The sequence below is a fragment of the Hoplias malabaricus genome, chromosome X2 (genome assembly GCF_029633855.1).
Source record: "Hoplias malabaricus isolate fHopMal1 chromosome X2, fHopMal1.hap1, whole genome shotgun sequence".
Classification (NCBI taxonomy): domain Eukaryota; kingdom Metazoa; phylum Chordata; class Actinopteri; order Characiformes; family Erythrinidae; genus Hoplias; species Hoplias malabaricus.
In genome coordinates this window covers 16,613,269-16,635,041 of record NC_089819.1, presented here as the reverse complement: position 1 = coordinate 16,635,041, position 21,773 = coordinate 16,613,269, and the positions used below count along the sequence as shown (strand labels likewise).

General features: G+C 41.1%; 2 protein-coding genes across 5 annotated transcripts in view; both read left to right on the top strand.

Moving 5' to 3' along the window:
• Positions 1-17,891, top strand: part of LOC136677480 (uncharacterized protein KIAA0825-like) — a 121,743-nt gene extending 103,852 nt beyond the window's left edge. Inside the window, exon 20 of one of the 2 annotated variants that reach the window (XM_066655038.1) lies at positions 17,634-17,891. In XM_066655038.1, the coding sequence (XP_066511135.1) occupies positions 17,634-17,730 (97 nt within the window). In that variant the 3' untranslated portion in view covers positions 17,731-17,891. Of the gene's footprint in view, positions 1-13,418; positions 13,626-17,633 lie in introns of those variants that run through there. The other variant, XM_066655037.1, reaches the window with a different exon arrangement.
• Positions 17,892-20,818: 2,927 nt separating this feature from the next.
• LOC136677543 (cotranscriptional regulator ARB2A homolog) overlaps positions 20,819-21,773 on the top strand; it is a 172,399-nt gene continuing 171,444 nt past the window's right edge. The window contains exon 1 of one of the 3 annotated variants that reach the window (XM_066655122.1): positions 20,819-20,881. Coding sequence is in view for 1 of the 3 variants with exons in the window: in XM_066655124.1 (XP_066511221.1) it covers positions 20,879-20,881 (3 nt within the window). In the remaining 2 variants the exon portion in view is untranslated. Of the gene's footprint in view, positions 20,955-21,773 lie in introns of all 3 variants that reach the window. The other 2 variants (XM_066655124.1, XM_066655123.1) reach the window with 2 other exon arrangements.

The following is a 21,773-nucleotide window of genomic DNA, read 5'->3' as shown; positions in this document are numbered from 1 at the left end:
ATGCATGACAAAGTGCTGCTTGATTTCCCAATGGCCAGCCACTGTAGACCTAGTCACACATATAGTATGTACAGCACACAGACCCACACAAACACATACATACACAGAGCATTTTGCTAATCGCTTAACTGATGATATACAGAGAACTGTACCTCTTTCCCTCATATCAATCGTATTGATTTTTCCTGCTAATTGTAAAATGAAAAGCAGTGAACATTGAATATCTTCCCTAATTTTTTCCAGCCAATCTGATGCTCTCTAATGCGTTCTGCTACAATTTCACTTTGCTGATTTCAGGTTGGGCATTTGACTTAATCAGTTTATATTTTGACACTGAAAAGCTATGTATTACTTCTGTTATTATGTGTTAGTCTGTTTAGCTGAGCTGAGACATTACATCTATGTAGTTTACATACATTAAAATAACATCATCTATAACACTCCCATGGCACTGTGTTACACAGATTGTGATCATTACACGCAGTTTGTTTCTACAAGACTTTGTTCCAGAATTTTATCTAAATATTCTAAGCTGGTCATTCGATTAATTGGGCTTGATGTTTTGCATGTAGTGCATCCTCAGAGATATTCTGGTGTAATCACCTCTCTACTGAATAATATTTGTATGCCTGCATTCTGAGTGTCACTTTTTATATATTAACCCATTACACACAATTGCAAGTGCACCAAAACATAGCTTTTGCTACTTCTAGTACCTTTATGACTGATTTTTCAGCCTCATTGTGGCTTACCGTAAATACATCAGCACTTATTTCATCTTTAAACAAAATACAACATTAAATATTCCTGATCATATTAAGCACAGTTTATCATATCATGTGTCATTTGAAAGAACCAATGTTTTGTTTCCATTAAAATGATTTTTTTGGGGCGGGCCTTTTGTGAATTGCCATCTGGGTTTTAATTATATAAATGTTAACCACTAATATCATTCTCACATCACCCACTCCACCACATATCCACTTATAAACACTTGTGTTGCTCATAGTCTGTCTTTAAAATTGTTTCAATTAGAAATAAGTCACAATAAGGAGGAAAATTGCATTTTAAAATTTTGGTTCATGTTTCCTTAATAGATTCAAAGAGCAAATGTCACATCTAGTACTGTCCCTAGAGCGTTTCCTAGCTCTCATGTGCTTGAAGGAAGAAACTATACACAGTGATGTGGGAGGCCTACTTATAAAAAGGACCATGAGATATAAACTCAAACTCAAAGCTGGAATTCTGTACAGTTTTCCCAAACTCAACATTTCTGAGAAAACCACAGTAAATGTCCCATTGTACACCGACTACACTGCACTTTCTCTTATGGACTGAAATTTACAGCATGATAGTTCTTGGTTCACCTGTAAAATACACTGCTGCCATTCAGACAGTTTATCTACCAGCATTCAGACAAAATGAACTTCTCAAACTGCATGAATGCTGAATTCAAGGCTTCGTTCAGTTGTGGATTGGGATTACAGTATTTGGCGGAAAATGCTGCACGACTCTAGGCCGTGGTCTGCAGTCAATTGATGTGGACAAATAGGACCAAGTTGTTTTGTTTAGGAGCTCTTCTGGCCCTCGGATGCTGCATAGTTCTGCTAGACGACTAGAGAAGGCGCTTGCTAACTCAGTCAATTGTGTGGCTTTTATGCTGGATGAAAGGCGGACTTCAGTGGTGGAGCTTTTTCATGGCTGAGGCGTGGGCCACGGGACAGAAAGCCTCTACAGTAAAGCCACAAAGCTCTGCGTTCCACACTATCACAAAATTCCCTTCTTTTTCTGTCTCTCTTTCACAATGGCGCTTCTTTGCATGCTGACAGAACAGCTGCAGCTTCTGCGAAGCTTTGAAGAGGTAGAAGATGCCTCTCGAAGGCTGGTTAAAAGGAGAATGTACAGAGTTATACAGTCATGCCAGTCAAGTGCTATAATCCCTACAAAATGACTAACACTGTGGAAAAGCTAAATATCTATTAAGGTGTTTGTTCATAAAAGAGAGCGATATTTGCTGACAGCATTTGCAAATGAAGCGAAATGTATTTTGGTTGTGAGCACTTATCAAACCTTCTGTGTGTCAGTCAGCTGGAGCAACTTGAAATACCCAAATAAACTCTTAGAATGCCTTCTTGATAAATGTGTTTACCAGATAAATGAAAGAAAAGGGGGGAAATCCACCATTATTTCTTGCACAGAGGTTGTTTATTCATGTACTATAGGTTTAAAGCACTGTGTTGATAAGATATTAAATTAATTTGCCAGGTGTAAAAGCTCCTTCAAGCCAAATTCTTATGTCAGAATAATCCTATGAATAGAATAAGCAGCCGTCATTGAAAGTTGATACATTTTTTTGCAATTCAGCTGTTCTCGACAGACATTGGCATCTTCAACTTCTTGAAGCGTCAGGTAAACTGCTGAAGTGTGTGAAAGGGATTTTTTCTTTTTTTTTCTGTCGCTCTGTGGCTTGTCAGCCTTTCTGCTTTTTCTGGAAGGAGGTTCTGTTTATTTAAGTTCAGCTCTTGGTATGCCATATTAAACAGAGATTAGAAATACAAAGATTTGAGCATGACTGAGATTAGAGTTGCGTGCTTCTACTGTTGCCATCTGTTGTGGAGCTTCTACTGAGCCACAGAACAGCTCTTTTTATTCTGTGTTGAGTCAGTATTGCTGAAACAGAGCGTTAGAAGACACAGATGCCTTGTATGGTCTGTAGTGTTTGTATATCTGTAAGCTAGAGACGTTTTGTCTTCTCTAAGATGCATGGAAACTGAGAACAGGAAGAATGTGCATGAGTAGGTAGAGCGTTAAATGTGAGTTGATGAGGCAGCACTGTGTGATTGCAGCGTGCCTGAAATTATTGTTCGGTTTACTAAGACTAAAGCTAATCACGCAAACTAGTTCAGGCCAAAATCAAAATGTGTAAGTTTACTGAAGACGATGGAAGAAACACTCCCACCACACTGTGGTGGGTCAGAGCGGGGTCCTCCATGGTCCTCCTAAGTACATCTGTTCCTGGGAGTCTCCTTTTCATCACTGTGTCTCCGTGACTAAAACAGGGGGTGCTAAAATAACAACAACATCAGTCAGAATATGGGCTCCACTGTTCTGATATATTGCACTTTCCATACTTTCATTTATCAGCAGGTGTCCTGTCATGAAAAGAACAATGTGCTCATCCTGCCCATTTGATGGCATGTTTGGATTAAGTTTTAAAGGCATGGGGATTTACACTAGGATGAGGGTGAGAAGAGTTTGGGCATTGGCATTAATCACTTCAGCTTTCTCTTTCTTTTCACTCCACGGCTTTCTTTCTTTCAGACTACTTGGAGCGTGCCGGCAGCCTTGAGCTGGCTCCAGCTCAGCCGTGTCCCTTACAACACGACCAGAGTGAGAGTGAAGCCACATGAATGAGGATGCCTTTAGCAGGCAGTGTGCTGGAACTGAGGAAAGTTCATATGTTCTGCTGGGCTGCCTCACCTGTGGAGATATGGGCGGGGTAATGAGTGACTGACAGAGGGACAGCTGGAGCTTTAACCAAGCTTGACGTTTCATTTAATAGCAAACATATAGTACTGTCCAAATGTCCTGAGACATTATATTAAGAGCTATTAATCTGTAAACTCCAGTGAACTTGTATGTGTTTCAGTTTTATAGCTCAAAAAGAAAATCAGTCATCAGCTTAGCAAGTGGTGACTGTTTCTAATTCAATACAATATTGACTCCTATGAGAATTACAGGCAATGGCAGGAATACATTTATTTTTGAAAAAGTATATCAAGGTGGACTAATTGAGGAACTGCAGGAACATGTCCCTTCTCCAATGTTGAGAAATCCAAAGCAGTTTTTGAATGAGGCTGTTAATAGATACATTCACTCTCTCACTTGTTTTCTCTCACTTTTTTTTCCACACCCCTATACCCATTCTAAAACACTTACCCAAGTGAGTACTAGTAGAGTAGACTTGCATTAGCACGTGTGCATACACCTTTTCCATCATTCCTTTAGTTCTAGGTAAATTTAAGATGCTGAAAGGCATTGCTAAAATTCCCCAGGACAAGGTGTGAGGATTAACAGCCTCTCAAGCTTTTATTACCTGGGTGGTGTGGGTAATTATGCTAAACAGATGAGATTGGAGTAAACGCGACATTGTTGGGCCCTCAATAGATTTACAGCTTTAGCGAGCCTTCTGAGGCCCCTCTTAATGCACTCATTTGATGGTGTACGTACATGACATGTTTGTTACCAGTGCTTTAGCATTGTAACATGGGCTGGATTGAATATAACTAATGACAATTGGTATTGAATAGCTAGAACTGGCACCTGCTGAAATCTAGCATCCAAGATTGATGTATAGATTGGTGTATAGCTCTTTATGGACTTGGTGCTAATGTATGTGATTATGCGTTTTTATTTTCTGGACATTTTGCTTCTTTGTGGTGTCATTTTGGCTACAGCTGTCAACTACACTACCTTGCTTTGTTTTGGGATGTAATTACTCACAAATGACTGCAATTAGGGATAAAAACATGCATGTTAATTGGGCAAGGCACATTAATTGTATGGGCAGTACATGGTGCAGGTGGACCATGTACTGCCCAGTAATTTCCCTTAATTGGCAGGGTGAAGGCAGAGATGTATATCACTGCAGTAATTAGCTCCTAGCTGCTTAAAAGGACTATACTACTCTAAGCAGGTCTGATCTTAATCACAGGATCCAACGCCGAACTCGTCCTCACTTTGCATTCCCTGCCGATCATCTGATGCTCTCAAAGCTTGTTTAGATATGATTTAAAGTGTAGACTCTAGTGTGTGTGTGTGTTAGACTATTTAATGATTAGGAATACCTGCAGAAGCTGTTTATGATCAAATAATGCAGGGCTCCTGTCTTGCACCTAGTGATTCCGGGCAGGTTCCTTATCCAGTGGTTACAGACAATGAATGAATAAATGGATGAATGCTTTTTTCAGACGTGGTAATGAAATCTCCAGTCATATAATTGACTAGAAATGATTAAAAATATATTATGCTTTAATTATTTCCTAAATTCATTTACATGTATTAAATCTGCTTTATTTATTATTTATTTAAATTATTATATTATTGTGGACAAAACCTGTAGGTGTGAATTTGAACAATGATCTAGACTCTCACGCATCACACAAAAAAAAAAACCCACCAACCATTCAAAATTTCCTAAGATATGCAACAGCTCTTTATATCATCCAAAGAAAGCATTATGACACAATTGCTTTCAACAATGTGAAAATGCCTGGTGTCTTAATTTATAGTAATATTTCAGTCTACTGTAGTATGAGCTCTTATCTAATAAAATAAGATAAATTAATATGTTGACAGATGATTTCTATATTGTGAATAGCATAGTTAGTTTTAGACAGTGTGTCTCAGATCCGTGGAGAACATGCCACATTTTTCCATCCACGTATATTCAGGAAGAATCTGTGGATTTGAAGACAGGCTTAGAAACAGGGCGGAGAGGCCATAACTTATTGCGTGTTGATAGTCTGTGACAAATCATGGGGGACGTGCTCTGTGTGTGTGTGTGTGTGTGTGTGTTTGAAACTTCTTCACAGATCATTTAGCCCCAGTGTAGCCACCTGGGTGGTGTCCCCTCAGCCCAGAGAGCCCCCTGTTACTTCACTGGCCAGCTGACAGTGCTGATGCCCGAGTATACGGGCTCCACCAAACAGATTAATCAACACTGGCTGCCTGACAAATCACCCTGCTACCAGCATTGATCAGAGAGTGAGAGAAAGGGAGAGGGAGGGACACACAGTGCCTTACAAATATTTCCCTTCCTCAGCCTTTATCAACATATCATACCCTCAGATCACACATTGCCCTGTTACTGAGATATGACAGACATATTGCATATCTATACGCATAACCTCATGCTTCATAATGCACAGCATTAGAGCTGAATAGGTGCAGCCGAGAGAAAAACAATAGTGTTGTGTCTGGCTAATCCCATGCCTCAGGTGGCTTCCCCATCTCCTCCATTCAGATTGAAGCAAATCAAATTAGAGCAGAAAGTGGGTGAAATCAAAGACCTTAACACAAAAACATAGGGCCGCGCTTTAAATCAGCCCCCACGGCCATTCCTCCGCATTTTATTATCAGCTACAAAGCAGGAAGTTTGTGGCGCGCCTTCATGGAGCATATCCAGATTAGTATTGCTTTGACATTTGGAGGGCTCGCTAGTGTCACTGTAATACTTTCCTTAGGGGAACCCACATCAGAGGCGCATGGTAATGCAGTGCTGGTTTTAGAATATGATTGTTCAAGCCAGACACCCTATGGAGGACATCCATATTTGTGTATAGCCACGAAATAGTACAACTATATGTTGGCCTTTATTCATATGGGTTTAAAGGAATTCCCTTTTGCGGTCAGCTGAGTCCTTGCTGTAGGTTCTGGTGTAATCTGCAGGAATTTGGGAAAATGGGCACATCTTAAAACTCATTACAGACATCAAATACAAAGCCATTCATTCTTAAAGCAGACTAAATGGAAGAGCAGGTTGTAAACCAGTCCAAACAAAGCTTGCTAATATTCCAGTTGAATCCCTGGTATTGAGCACTTGTGAGATTGAGAGCAGGGGGACATTTCCTTGTCATTCCCTGTCTGCTTTCCATTGATGTTCCTGCATTAGAAAATCCCACAAAGCAGATGCAAGTATGTGCTCACTTCCCATCCATTTCCCAAGCATGAGGAGCAGGTAGCTGCTTAGGTATGCGCACACCATCTGGCCCATTCATCAGCACTCAGTGCCGAAAAGCAAAATGAACACACACCGGAATTTCACACAGTTTGAGCTCTTGTATGGAACTTGTGTGGAATTATTTTTGGAAGACAAAAACTTGAAGAAGGAATTAAATGTTAAATATGGCTGGTAGTCCAATCTATGTATTCCCGTAATGAATTACAACATTTACATGTCATTCTTTAAATGATGGGGATTTGTAGCCCCTATAAAAAAACAAAATGTAATCACTGATGCAAGCCAATGGCCAATTAAACCTTATATATGTCCTTAAATTAAACATAATACATTATCAATATAATAAACATTATATAATATAATAATTTTTTTTCCCCTTTGGCTGAAGATAAAATTTAAATCTTAAATCATATCTTTAACTGTTTCTAATGAGTGTTTTACTCCAACTGCATTCCTCAGTCTTTAGCCAGAGACTCATTGCTATGATGTACCTACATGAAGGGCTACTTGATGTGTTTCAAAGCTGTATCAAAGTGTAGATTGTGCGTTAAAAGGGATTAGATACTAAATAACTGGCCTGTTACTAACTAACTAATGTTAGCTTAAATTCCCACCCGCTGGGTCTATCAGCACAAAGAAATGGCTTAATAACGGCTAATTAATACCCAGTTGGCTGCTGTTATGTACCAAATGTAATAACCTTAAATCACTTTTGACTTCTTGATGTCCGAAGACAACCCAGAGCTAAATAGAGAAATAAAAAGAAAGAAGTATGAATGGGGGAGAACATCTAAGTGGTGGCCTCATTTTCTTAGCAGCCCAATTAGACTGATTTGAGCGCTGCCTCCTCTGTGAGGTTTTAGTAATTATGAGGCTACAGTGCTGGGATTCTGACCCCCTTAGGAATGGTATTAAACCGTGGTCATATATTCGCTCATTACTAGCCTCTACCCCAGGGCTTTCACACATGAGCTCAATGGCAGGGGTCAGCAATGCTTTAAGTCTTGTTAATTCAAGATCAGTTTAAGTGGATGTGTTAATCTCATTCCTGTCATAGTTACTGTAGCCCTTTTACTGTTTATGGTCTAACCGTTGCCACTACCTCCTGTTATTACTGTATCAGATTTGCTCGTTGGCTAATGAGTTTTAACATACTGGAACGTATTGGACTTCAAATTTAAAAGTTGACAGGACGTAGCATAACGATTTTGGTTTAGTTCATCTATCATTAGCTGTGTAGTGGACTTAAGGTTACTTATTTGTTCCAAGTCAAAGCGGCGGTTTTTAACTGTGCATTTCAAACTAAATTAACAATCAAATATTTGACTAGAAGGTAATAAAACATTGATAAAAATGTCATCTTAAGTGTGAATGGCAGAGCACGTTGTGGATGCCATCAAAAATATACAGTTGGGGTTACTTCTATCGTTATTAAACGATTCTCACTGGAAAATGAGCTTGGCAGGCAAAGACAATTAATATATTATAGGTACAGCCCTCTTTCTGATCTCTCAGACTCAATCTATTCTCGACTGGCATTTGTCTGTTCAAAAAAAGCTTGACAATAGCTCCCACATGGAAGCAAATCCCTACAAGGTGAACAGCAATATAAAAGGTTTCCACACTTGTTCCTTATCTGTTTCATGCCTGGTGTAGTGGCAGAGCATTATAATTTCATTATAAGAGACGGGGGGAAAAAAGCCCTCGGATATGCATCTATGGATTAGGGGCAAGCATGACAATAAATTATGCAAAGTGTTTGAAAACACACGCAGCCATAATTCTGTAGCATTTGATATTAAATGAGGTAACCGGGTTGACTTATTTATCTTCCAAGCCTCCCAAAAGTTCCATTAGTGCAGGGGAAAATTAGTTGTTTGAAATGTTAAGAACAATGCATTGTGATCAGATTTTGCCAGGCACACCCCCCCCCCCCCCCCCCCCCGCCAACACTTGGCAAGTTGAAAGCCTGGCTCTCTGCTCAGATTTCACCCTCACTCCTGCAGAGAGGCTGGGAAGGAGCAGAGAGATCAATACCCTGGCAGAGTAAACAGGTCACACCACCTAACGGCCAAACACAGCGACTATTAACTAATCACATCATTATTGTGACCACTGCTGCTGCCGGGCCACAGGGCAATAGGCATGTGAAGTGTTACCTTTTTTTGGTCCAGTACTGAGTAATATGAAGGATGCCATTAGTGACACTATGGCAATAATACTTGTGCCCATTAAAGGAAGCCTGTAGTGAAAATATGTACTGTCTAGTACAAGCTTCTATTTGTCAATTCAATGAAAATAATAATGGTATTAAAATCTTAGTGTTATATGTGTCATCATCAACATTATCTTCATCATCGTCATCATCTCCTTTTCGCCTGAGCAAAGATGCTCATTAAATACTTGTGCAATGCATGTATCTATGCTTCTAATAACTATTTACTGCATTAAATACAAACTTATCCAAAAGAACTCTGAGAAGAATACTTGTAAATTCCAAAAGTGTATGAATATGAGAATGGAGTGTCAAAAGTATATCGTTTTCTGTTCTTAATCATCTTTCTGGATTTCAAAACTATTTGTATAAAAATGGAAATATGATAATGGTTAAACTGACCATGCCTCATTCTGAGCTAATCATTTTAGCTGTAGCCTTGCTTTGCTTAGCCCAGTGAGGGGTACTGTGTGTGAAGCATGGTCAAAAACCAAGTGGAATACTCTTCAGATAAAACAGGGGACAATAAGGAAAGAGCATTGGGAAAAGTTTTTGCAGTATCAACATGTTTGTTTGGAGCAAGGCTGGCATCATTTGTGACCATCATTTTCGTGTGTGTGTGTGTGTGTGTGTGTTTGTGTCTTTGTGAATCACTCTTAAAATATGCATCATTTACAAAGGGAGGCTGCTGAATAAATGATAGCTTACATCTTAGAGGCATATCTAGGTGAAATCAGGATGAATCTCTTTTTGTTGCTGTATTCTGTTGGGAGCAGTGGGAATCTGTGTGTGTGTGTGTATGCGTGTGTGTGTGCATATGTGTGCGTTAGTGTGTGTTTGTGTGTACGTGTTTATAAGTGCAAAGCTTTGTTCATTCATTTATAAGGCCGTGGCTTGTGGAGGCAGGGGTTGTGTTGGGGGCGGTAAGGATTGTTTGTGTGTGTGTGTGTGTCTGTCTGTGTGTGTATGTGTTGCAGTGTGTATGGTGGGGCAGTGTCTTCGTGGTAAAATAAGGGCTGTCATAGCGCTCTGTGGGTGCAGCAGCCTAGTGCTGTCAGAGAAGACGGATTGCCTCTGCGGAGCTGCTTGATCCCTGGGACCTGGAGGCTCACTGGAGCCATCAGCAGGTGTCTGCTGCTCCTGCTTGTTATGTGTGTGTGTTTGTGTGTGTGTGTGTGTGTGTGTGTGTGAGAGAGAGAGAGAGAGAGAGAGAGAGAGAGAGAGAGAGAGAGAGAGAGAATTTAAGAGAAAAGATCCTAGAATCTCATTCAATTTAATGTCTGTTATGAGTTTATCTCTATTATTGAGATTAGCACACCTCACAAAAACACCTTAAAAAACTCTTGTTAGAGAGAAATATGAGAGAGAGAGACCCTGGGACCCTAACTCTAACCCTAAACATTGGCCTCCACGTGGAAGAATAGGGTTTGATTCCCTGTCCCCTATAAGAGTCCATGGGCAACACTCCTAACCTCCTAAAACAGTAAACCTTCTCAAAAACGTTTAGAAAGTTGGAACTTCTGGACTCGCATCAGATTCCAGTATGGTCTGGTTAATAGTTTTCTGTTTTTTTCTTCTATTTTTTAACAGTATTGATTCACACACATTATAGTATCAGCATCAGTGATCATGTGTGATTTACAATTCAGTTCTCAGCTTCAGTTTGAGAGACAGTGCTGCTCGCTTGTCAGCGAGTCTGTGCTAGCAGCTCTGTGGCTAAGAGGGCTAATGATTTAGCTGAAGAGATGGGGTCCAGGGTAGCAGCCCAGGAGCTGCTATTTCTGTGAGAGGTGTCATCCACACGAAGATAGTGCACTCTTGACATGAGACAGAGTCAAGGGCAAACACAGCCCCGTGCTGCTTTATTTGACAAACTGCAGCGGAGGTTAAGAACTGGGTGCATTTGAATGAGCGCTGCAGTCAGAGGACGAGTGCTGCATGATCAGTGTCACTCGGCCTCTTCACAAAAGTACAGGGACTTTCAGCAGCCTGTTTTTTTTTTTTCAAAACCACTCTCATTTATTTAATGTTACCATGACAATCAGGTGCTTTGCTCCAGAAGAAGGCAGAGCTCGCTTGTTGTGTACAAATGTCACGTCCAAGGCCAAAAGATTTGGATGCAAGTATAACATGGCGTACTGAGAAGACCAGAGCCTGTAATATCTTGGTGTTATTCTCTTGGTTTCAGAATGAGTCCAACAAGCTCAAACAATTTTAACTATATTGTGTACATTTGAGCTGTAATATTGATCTCTATAATGCTATTCATTCATTTACTGTCTGTAACTGCTTATCCAGCTCAGGGTCGCGGTGAGTCCGGAGCCTAACTGAAAGGCAAAAACACACCTAGTCCTTTGCAGGGCAACACACACTCACACATTCAATCTCACACACACACCTCATCTACGCAAGTGTGTTTTTTTGGGGGCTCGAACCCATAACCACATGTCCCTGGAGCTGTGTGACCGCAACTCCACCTGTTGCGCCACTGTGCCGCCCAAAAAGCTATTCATTTATCTCTAAACCTCTGTAAACATGCCGTTCTTTCCCTACTGCTGTAAAGTTTTCATATTGTATATGACAGTGACAATAAGCTACTCTATTAATGAAGACACGGTGTGAAACAAAGTGTAAATCTGGCTTTTAATGTGCACTGGATTTTGTATTCAGTCAAAGTTTCAGAATTGGCTCCGTGTACTTTCTTGAAACTTTTTCGCCCCTTGAAGTGAACATCAGCAGATCAAAAGGAGACATCCTGTAACCTTTCAGGTGCACTTAGCTTCCACCTGAATCTCACACACATTTCATCCTACTGCAAACGGCAGCATTAGAGCCGAGGTCCGCAGATGGCGGGCTGGATGCTTTGTGTCTGAGATGCCGTGTGATGTGCCGGGGCTCATCAGCGCTGGAGGGGATTGGGGACAAAAAGCTGTGGCGTGAAGGCAAGGGTCTGTTTCAAAGCCAGGCACTGGAAGGCCTGTGTGGTGTGTGGAGCTTCTTTGATCAGCGACTGTGGTGATGGTGCGGTGGTTAGGACGGTCATGCCAGTAGAGGCGCTGCAGCAGCTTTTTTTTTTTTTTTTTTTTTGGTATGTGAGTGTGTGTGTGTGATAGAGAGAGGAGGTTCAGAGTGGAGGGAGGGGAAAGAGGGCTGACGGGGAGATGATGGATGATCAAGCCCGCAGCTAAGGGAGGGAGAGCGGCAGGGGACGAGGGACGCTCACTGATGGAGGACGCTAACTCGCTGTGGGCGATCTGTAGATATTCTGTAGCTAATGTACAGAAGTTGCTGCACTTGTAATGTAGCTGGCGTTAGTTTTTCTGTTTTTCACTTAGGGAGTTAGCCCCTTAAACTCAGAAGAGGCAGACTTTGATAGCTTAAATACTTGCCGTTGCTATATAACTCATAGTGAACGGTGTATTTAAAGCCTTAAGATTAAAGCGTTACATAATATTGAAGTTGTGGTGAAGTAAAGTAGTTTAACATGTACCTCTCCACTATGAATTTATTAAAACATCTATTTAATAGTAAAATAGATGATTATCTCACAGCAGTTGTCTCAGGCATTGTAATATACAACATCAAATTACACACCAACCAATGTGATGAATTTTGAAATATTGGTGGCATTTCCCTCCTGAATTCTTTAGATGACTGTGTAATTCCACATGTGTATTTTTTCTCATGTTGTTTCTATGAGAAGGTGAATCTGATGATTCGGAAGGCACTGGTTCCAGCTGTTGTCTTTGTGGGCTTGTATCCATGTGACCTTTTCTTGTGTCCGGGCTGTATGTTGTACTCCTATATGTTCCAAAGGGCAGAAGCTGTGAGCATGAAATGAGCTTGCTTTCTCCCATCTCAGGGCAAGGGCAGAGCTCCAGAAGGCCCAGACTGATCCCTCTCTTTCTCCCTGTTGTGGCACGCATGGAAAGCCCTGACCTTTTCGGAAAGTTTAGCACTTTAAATATTTAGCTTTGCTTTATGATGGATCCTTGAAGTGCTAAGCATGTGCAAAGTCTCTGATTAGCGGAACTTGTCGGCCTGCCTCTTTTGTGGCCCGACGCCGAGCACCACATCCCTCTTTGTTTGACAGGCGCGGGTTTAAACAAACACGGGTACCTGTCTGCGACCGGCCGCTGGCACTCAGCTTTCTACGAAACACGAAGTGCTGAAGAAAACCACTCCGCTGGCTGACAGTTACTATAATGAACTCTCTTGTTCATCCCTCCTCGGTCCTTATTGGGGACTCGGTATGTAGCATGAACCTTAAAGTAATAGAAGTGATAGTTTGATCAAAATATTGTTTGTGCTTATTTTCACTTCCACACAATTGTCGTTTAGACAAACCATGTTTGATGAAACATGATGAAAGAAAGCTGTTACAGTTTAGAAGCATGGTCCAGTTTGAGATAAATGTGCAGTTTTCAACACGATAAGTGTTATTTATTCTTTACCTTGCAGTTTCAGTTTCAGGGAGAAATGTTGCTTTAAACTCGGCTGGAATGGGGAAGGGTTTAAAAGGATGGGCACGGTTTGGAGTTCTGCTGGGGAACGTTTCCTCGTCTGCTCTTCAAGCTTGACCTCGCAGACAGTCGGTGGCTCGGATCCTACTGCGAAGATAGATGGCTTGGAGATTGGATGACTTTGGGGTGCAAGGCCTGAATGTAAAATCCGACCTATCACTGTAAAACGCAACAGGAACAGCTGTGTTTATAGTACGTGTGTTGATATTACATGTAGGCCTGGCAGTGGCTGTTTGACTATGCAGCTTTATGCTGTGTACATTTCGCTTCGTGAAAGTTCACGGTCGCAGGACATCGGCCAACCTGTGACGTCTGCGCCCAAAAGCCTCTGGATGCTGTCATTTGTGTAGATTTCTGGCAGATTGTGTAGTACGTTCAGTAAATATATGAGTCCTAATGCATGTAGCTTGCTCTTTATGCAGAAAAAAAGCAGAGTCAGCGAGAATGGAATTAATGCATGAAAAATGAGCAGGGCGATAAGAATGAAAGGGCACATCAGAGCGGGCTTATTAAGACAGAAAAGCCAGTGAAATTGCTGGGCTGACACTGTGTATTTGTCAGGAAACATTAAAAAGACTGAAGGCTACAAATTCATCTTCTATTTTATTCCACTGAAGACTGCAGCCCCACTTTCCACTTAGTGCCTTCTTATCATAGACAGCCCAAGTGGAGTTTTACATTCATTTACTCCACATTTTGAATGACCATTAGGACATTTTCATTCACTACTAAATTAATATATATCAATTACGTCCCCTTGCATAAATAGATGAACCTTTTAACCTTTAAAGTTGAAAAGTAAATGCATACTTAATTATCTTGTTACATAATGAATTACATTTCCATGTGATTTACATTCTGTATTGTCGGGTTTCAATGCCAATAAAAGACAAAATAATGTTTTTTTTTGGTTTTTCTTTCTGCAAAACGAGACTGGTGTCAGATGCAGTAAATACAGCTTCTAGGAGTTTTATGCATATCACATATCACAGATACAGTTCTTAGCCAAGTGTTTTGTCATGTTGGAACCCCCGCCTGCTCTTCAGCACCTCCACCATTTCAAATTTGCACTTAACACTTTCCTGTTGCCGGCCTTCTCATTCATCAAGCGTGTTTGTCCCACTGACAAGCTCCGGACCGCCAGCTGAATATCAATATCAGCTGAGACAATGGCAGTGCGAGCGGGCCCGCTAACCTTCAGCTAAATGTCATTCTGCTTAATCCTATTTGAAAATTAAACATTGAAGAAAGCCTAGGCGTCTTCTCTTCCTCCTGCTACGCTGCCCCCCCACACCATCAACAAACGCTGTCGCTGCACTGGCTTTCAGCACGTCGCTGACATTTGTAAAGATTGTGTTTTCTTCGTGTTCTCTATTATTTGTTATTTGTTTATTGCTCAGAAGTAATGACTGGCTGGGGATGAGAGACTGAAACTGTCTGTTTTTTCTCTTGTTTGTGTGTGTGTGTGTGTGAGAGAGAGAGAGAGAGAGAGAGAGAGAGAGAGAGAGAGAGAGAGAGAGAATAGCTGTAAGTATGCATGAGTGTGTTAATATTATACTGTAATGTATTATAACGTAGATGTGCACGTATACACAAATCATTCATTCATTCATTATCTATAAGCGCTTATCCAATTCAGGGTCACGGTGGGTCCAGAGCCTACCTGGAATCATTGGGCGCAAGGCGGGAATACACCCTGGAGGGGGCGCCAGTCATTCACAGGGCAACACAGACACACACACACAAACATTCACTCACACACTCACACCTACAGACACTTATGAGTCGCCAATCCACCTACCAACGTGTGTTTTTGGACTGTGGGAGGAAACCGGAGCTCCCGGAGGAAACCCACGCGGACACAGGGAGAACACACCAAACTCCTCACAGACAGTCACCCGGAGGAAACCCATGCGGACACAGGGAGAGCACACCACACTCCTCACAGACAGTCACCCGGAGCGGGAATCGAACCCACAACCTCCAGGACCCTGGAGCTTTGTGACTGGAGCTGTGTTTGTTGAGAATGAGTGGATCAGACACAGCAGCGCTGCTGGAGTTTTTTAAAACGGTGCCCATTCACTGAGTACTGCAGTAGACACACACCTTATTGGTCCACTCTGTAGATGCAAAATCATACAGTAGCTCATCTGTTGCTACGCAGTTTGTGTTGGTCATCCTCTAGTCTTTCATCACTGAACACAGGACATCCCCCACAGGACATTGTTGCATCATGGGTTTTGTTTGTTGGATTGTTCTTGGTCCAGCAGTGAAACCGAGGTGTTTAAAAACTCCAGTAGCACTGTTGTGACTGATCCATTTGTACCAGTGCAACACGAACTTAAGTGTTCATGTGACTGAGTGTAATTAAATCCTCTCAGAAATGTTCTTACATAAAAGAAGCTTACATAACATTACATGAAATTCAGTATTTTTGGCTTTATCTGCTGTCAGAACAACACCTGGCGTACTTCTGTTACATCATGCACCATGTATATAATAAACCTTATCTGTGTCACTGTTGTGCTTTGTGATGTCTAAAGTTAAAAATAAGTATCTGTTCAGCAGTTGTTCTGTAGTGTTCTAGTTCCATTAATGTTCCAACCACTGTAAGTGTGTGGACAGCAGTGAAGAATGCATGTTGCTTGTCCTTTAGAAAGCGTATGGTCTGAAGTTATAAAGTCAAGAGAAGAATAAAAAATAAAATTAAAGTCTCTTTTCTTATCGTGAGGATGCTTTGGTGGTCCTCACAACCGCTTTTATTTTTTCTATAAAGCTAGTACTTTAGCGGAACTAAACTTTTTGTTACTGAGATTAAGACAGTCCTCACAAGTATAGTATAACCAGCGTGTGTGTGTGGTGTGTCTGTGTTTGGGGGCAGTGTACTTGATCCTGATGGTTCACATTCACTGAGGCAGTACAGAGATGTGCTGCTATGGAGAAAAGGTGGGAGAAAGAGATACACAGAGAGAGAGAGAGAGAGAGAGAGAGAGAGAGAGAGAGGCTGTTGCTGTCAGTTTCAGGCCCAGTGGCTCTGTTAAAGGGTCTGTGACAGGGAGAAAGAGACACAACTCTGAGAGCAGACAGGCGAGAGAAGCCCCCATGCATCAAACACACATATTTACATAAACAAATCCTCCCCATATAGCCTGTAATTACCAGACTGACAGTGCTGGCCACGCGAGGAAAGAAAAGAGCCTTGTCTGATCCAGACAGATACACAATGACCGAAGCACAAGCTCCATCAAAGTGCACCTTCACTGGGGGCAGCCTGCTTTCGTATGCATGCACTGCATCAGATGATAGGCCGTGCCTTCTCTGTGAATATATGGAGTCCATACATCCTCCTCTGAAGACACTGGACCTCATTTATTTGGGGAGCACATAAAAAGACACATGCAGAGTTTGGAAAATGGGATTATTCCACTATAAATGGAGCTGGAATGACAACAGTCATAGTGTAGTACTGTGTGGAGTGTAGTATCCAGCACAATAGACTTTACTGAGCGGTTCTAGAGAACGAGGCAAGTGGTCTGTCTGGTGTAGGAGTGCTGTAAATAAATATTTATTGTGATTTTGGTAGTTGCCTGACATTTCCATTGATTCCTGCTTGAGGCTTTACCAAAAAAAACACCTGTATTTGCCACATATAATCACCATGACACATACCGCTTTCATATGGAATGATGTTACTTTTTGATCAGAATTTGTAAAATGCGTAATACTAATAAAACACCTGAAACAACTGCCCATTGATAATTCATTCATTCATTCATTATCTGTAAGTGCTTATCCAGTTCAGGGTCATGGTGTGTCCAGAACCTACCTGGAATCATTGGGCGCAAGGCGCGAACACACCCTGGACGGGGCGCCAGTCCTTCACAGGGCAACACTCACACCTATGGACACTTTTGAGTCGCCAACCAACCTACCAAAGTATGTTTTTGGACCGTGGGAGGAAACCGGAGCACCGAGAGAACACACCAAACTCCTTACAGACAGTCACCCGGAGCGGGAATTGAACCCACAACCTCCAGGTCCCTGGAGCTGTGTGACTGCGACTCTACCTGCTGCACCACAGTGCCGCCCCTTTTTCTCAGAGTTTTTTAAAGCTTTTTTAAAAAGCCTAATTCTCTGTCCTTATATCTTACAGATGGGAGATGCAGGACTCTGCTCCAGTTGAAGACAAAGAGAGGAATTTTGTGGATCAGTTAAAGAAAACATATTTAAGTAGAGTTCCTGAATGTTAGAACGTGTTTTATTCTAAACTGTGAGGATGCTCTGTACTAGAGTTGTGTAGTTCAGGTAGTTTATTATTATTGTTGTTATTATTATTATATAAATATTATTATTGTTTAGGAAATGTATATGACATAATGAAGAGCATATGAATGAAATCTTTTTTATCTAAATATGTGAACATATATATATATAAATATTTATATGTACTATGGTAAATGAATGTTGCTTTTTTCTCAATATCTTTCATTTATAAATGATTATTAAATAAATGCTTTGTTAAAACTTTGTGACTAAAAGCTATTCTCCTTTTGGTTAAAATCTTACATTTAGGTTTCCAAAAAATTTGATCATTTAAAAGGAATGTCTACGATTGTGGGGAACAGCAGGATTTCTTAGTTAGCCAGATACAGAGGGAGATTCCGATAGCTGAATGTAACTTGCTAACTGAGAAATCCTGCTTTGTGGAAAACCCCTTAGTTCTCTCTTGTTTGTTTACGTTCAGAAGCTCGTCTTTTAAGGTGGAAGGATATGTTTGAGGAGAAAAATGACCGTTTGTACGTGGCTAAAGTGTAACTTGTCTGTGAGTTTTAATTCAATCTTGTTTTATCATAGAAACTTCTTTGTAACTCTAGTTACTTAGCACTTTAAGTCTGTGTTTGCTTTCATGCAGTTAGCTGTCTCTCGTATTTAGAGTGTATTCCTACCTAAAAAACCTGAAACAGCAAAAATAAAGTCAGTATTACTCACCTGGAGCTGGAATAAAGCAATATGCTTAAATCTTTTCATGATGGGCTTGGAGGGCTATCTGCCGTTTCTCTGCAGAGAGAGAAGGAGCCTAGCATTTCTAGCATGTTTTTTTTTTTTACAACAAACCGACTGGAGAGCTAGCAAATGTTTATTTAAATAAAAATTGTTGATAGCAATCATGAATGTCACCTTTAAAATGAAAATGTGCTGATTTTTTAAAAATCACTGTACATTGAGACATTGAACTGTTTAAGGTTCAAATGTAGATATAATTTCTTTCATCTTTAATATACTGGCTATTGCTGTAAACAGAGGTGGTCTTTTTCTGTCAAATATTGTTCACAAATTTGTCTAAATCTGTGTTAGTGAGCACTTCTCCTTTGCAAAGATAATCCATCCCCCTTAGGCTGGCCACAATAAAAGGCCATTCTGAAATGTGCAGTTTTATCACACGGCACAATGCCACAGATGTTGCATGAACTGAATGTTCATTTCTCTACCCATCTCCAAAGCCATCTCCAAAGACGTTTCAGAGAATTTGGTAATACATCCAACCGGCCTCACAAAAACAGACCACGTGTAACCACACCAGCCCAGGACCTCCACATCCAGCATCTTCACCTCCAAGATCGCTGAGATCAAGCACCCAGACAGCTGCTGCAACAATCACTTTGCATAATCAAAGTATTTCTGCACAAACTGACAGAAACTCAGGGAAGCTCATACGCAGGCTCGTCGTCCTCACCGGGGGTCTCCACGTGACTAGTTTGTCATCGTAACCAACTTGCGTGGGCAAATGCTCACATTCGATGGCTTATGGCACGTTGGAGAGGTGTTCCCTTCACACATGAATCCCTGTTTTCACTGTACAGGGCAGATGGCAGACTGTGTGTATGGCGTTGTGTGGGTGAGCGGTTTGCTGATGTCACTGTTGTGAATCGAGTGGCCTATGGAGGCGGTGGGGTTATGGTATGGGCAGGAGTATGCTATGGACATACAGGTGCATTGTATTGATGCTATTTTGAATGCACAGAGATACCGTGATGAGATCTTGCCCATTTTTGTGCCATTCATCCATAATCATCGCCTCATGTTGCAGCACGAGCCAATGAAGAGGAGTGGACCAACATTCCACAGGCCACTATCATCAACCTAATCAACTCTATGTGAAGGAGATGTGTTGCACTGCGTGAGGCAAATGGTGGTTACACCAAATACTAACTTGTTTTTAGAGCCTTTTATTGTGGCCAGTGTAAGGCCCAACTGTGCAATAATTATGCTGTCTAATCAGCGTCTTGATATGCCACACCTGTGAGGTGGATGGGTATGGGTTATCTCAGCAAAGGAGAAGTTTATAGTGTTCAGCATATTTCAAAGTTTCTTTCAATGCTAGAATTAAATTATCTGACCAATTAAATGTTTACAGAGATTATCGACCAATAACGGTAGCTCTACAGTCAGACTGTCCAATCCGAAGATTTTAGGCTACTTCACCACGCCCTCTTCTCACTCAAGCGAACCAATCAGAGTAGGGCAGGGCGGGACTAGTTTGTGAACGAAATGCTTCTCGAAATTCTATGTAAGCTCTAGAAAAACAAAATCCCGGACGTTTGTGAAATTCCGGCTGGACATTTTTTAAGTCTAAAAAGGAGGACATGTCCGGGTAAAAGAGGACGTCTGGTCACTCTAGGTTTACCTTTAATGATACGGATTTGCTGACATTTTGATTATTGCCTTCAGGTACACGAAGGTCATTTTTAGGCAAAATAATAATAATCAGATTCACCACTATTACTCTGATCAGCATTGCACAAAAATAATCACAAGACATATGTAGGTTCGGTTATTTGTTTAAGAGAGGAAATAAAACAGCTGGATTGGTTTTGTAAATATCATTACCCTTTGTTCCTATCACTATTATAGACTGCACATGTCTCTGCACAGTGCACACTGTCACATTAAAACACATGACTATGTTCATGTCCATGTTATAATGTATTTATTATGCAAACGTTAAAAAATATATGGAATTGTATTTGAATAAATTATATACCAAATAACATTTAGATATTAGATTTAGACTTAGATTTAGATTTGTTGTATATGAACAAAAAAGTCCTATAAATGTTACTTTCCCACGCTCAGCTGCGTTAGTTTTCCTGAATAAAAACGAAAGTAATCCGCCATGTCTCAAATCCAATATACATTTAGTGCACTATTTGGTTAAGGGACCTAGCCCTACTGCGGCGAAGGACACTTCACTGTGTATCCTTCTTAGTGCACTATGTAGGGAGCGAGAGGGCGTTTGGGATGGACTCGGGGTTTCTGTTTCCGTCGCGTGCGTGTGAAGTGAGGAGTGAAGTGAGGAGTGAAGTGAGGAGTGTGAGAGAAAGCTCCCCACTGCTGATAATGGTACGTGAACGAAAGCGAAAACAGGGAATTGTACATAAATATATGCCCCACCGCAGAGATTTCTGTCTTTCTGGTGAGGTTTGGGCATAGTTTTTGCAGGAGAGCTATTGATTTCTTGGTTCAGGTTGAACACTGTTTACCAACAATTGCACGAATCACGGTTTTAAAACACTGGCTGGGCTCCATTGAGTGATTTGACAACGAGAGGAGCTAACGGTAGTTAGCCTGTTAGCAGCTGGGAGAAAAAAATCCTCACTCCGCGGACTCCGAAAGCTTTTGAAAGAGAGGGATAATTTCGAAAAGGCTCACAGCTCTGCTTGATTTGACGGAGCTGAAATTAGCTTCTTATTCGCCAGCGTCTTAACGGAATTCTATGTTCCACCTTAAATGGTGCAGCTGTTCGATTTTGGCACTCACTGCTGCAACGTTTAAGGTGGAAAAGCGAATATCAATAATGCTGGCAAATGGGAAGCCCTAGCCTCGTTTGTTGTTGCTGAGTGGCTAGTGTTTACTAAGTGTTTACTCTTATTAACCGCAGAATTTTTAAATAATGAACCTGACTATCAAGCTTGAAAGTACCTTATATTAAACTGAGCTGCCACCAGAAATAATGAGTAAGAACAGAAATGTCGGCCAGAATGTTATTTTATTTTATTTATTATTATTATTTTTTATTAATCCGAATTAAAATGTCAGCGACCAGAGGTGTATACTCCAAAGCAGTATTTCTCAATTAGCCAGATAACTTAAGCCCAAATTTGAGCACTGTCCAATAAGAATCCCTCAGCTCTTTGCCTATTGGACAGTCTTGACATTTACCAGACTGAAGGCTTGATTAGCCTGGCTGTTATACTCCTCTGGCCAAAGTGATGTTTTAGTTTGTAGAATGTTA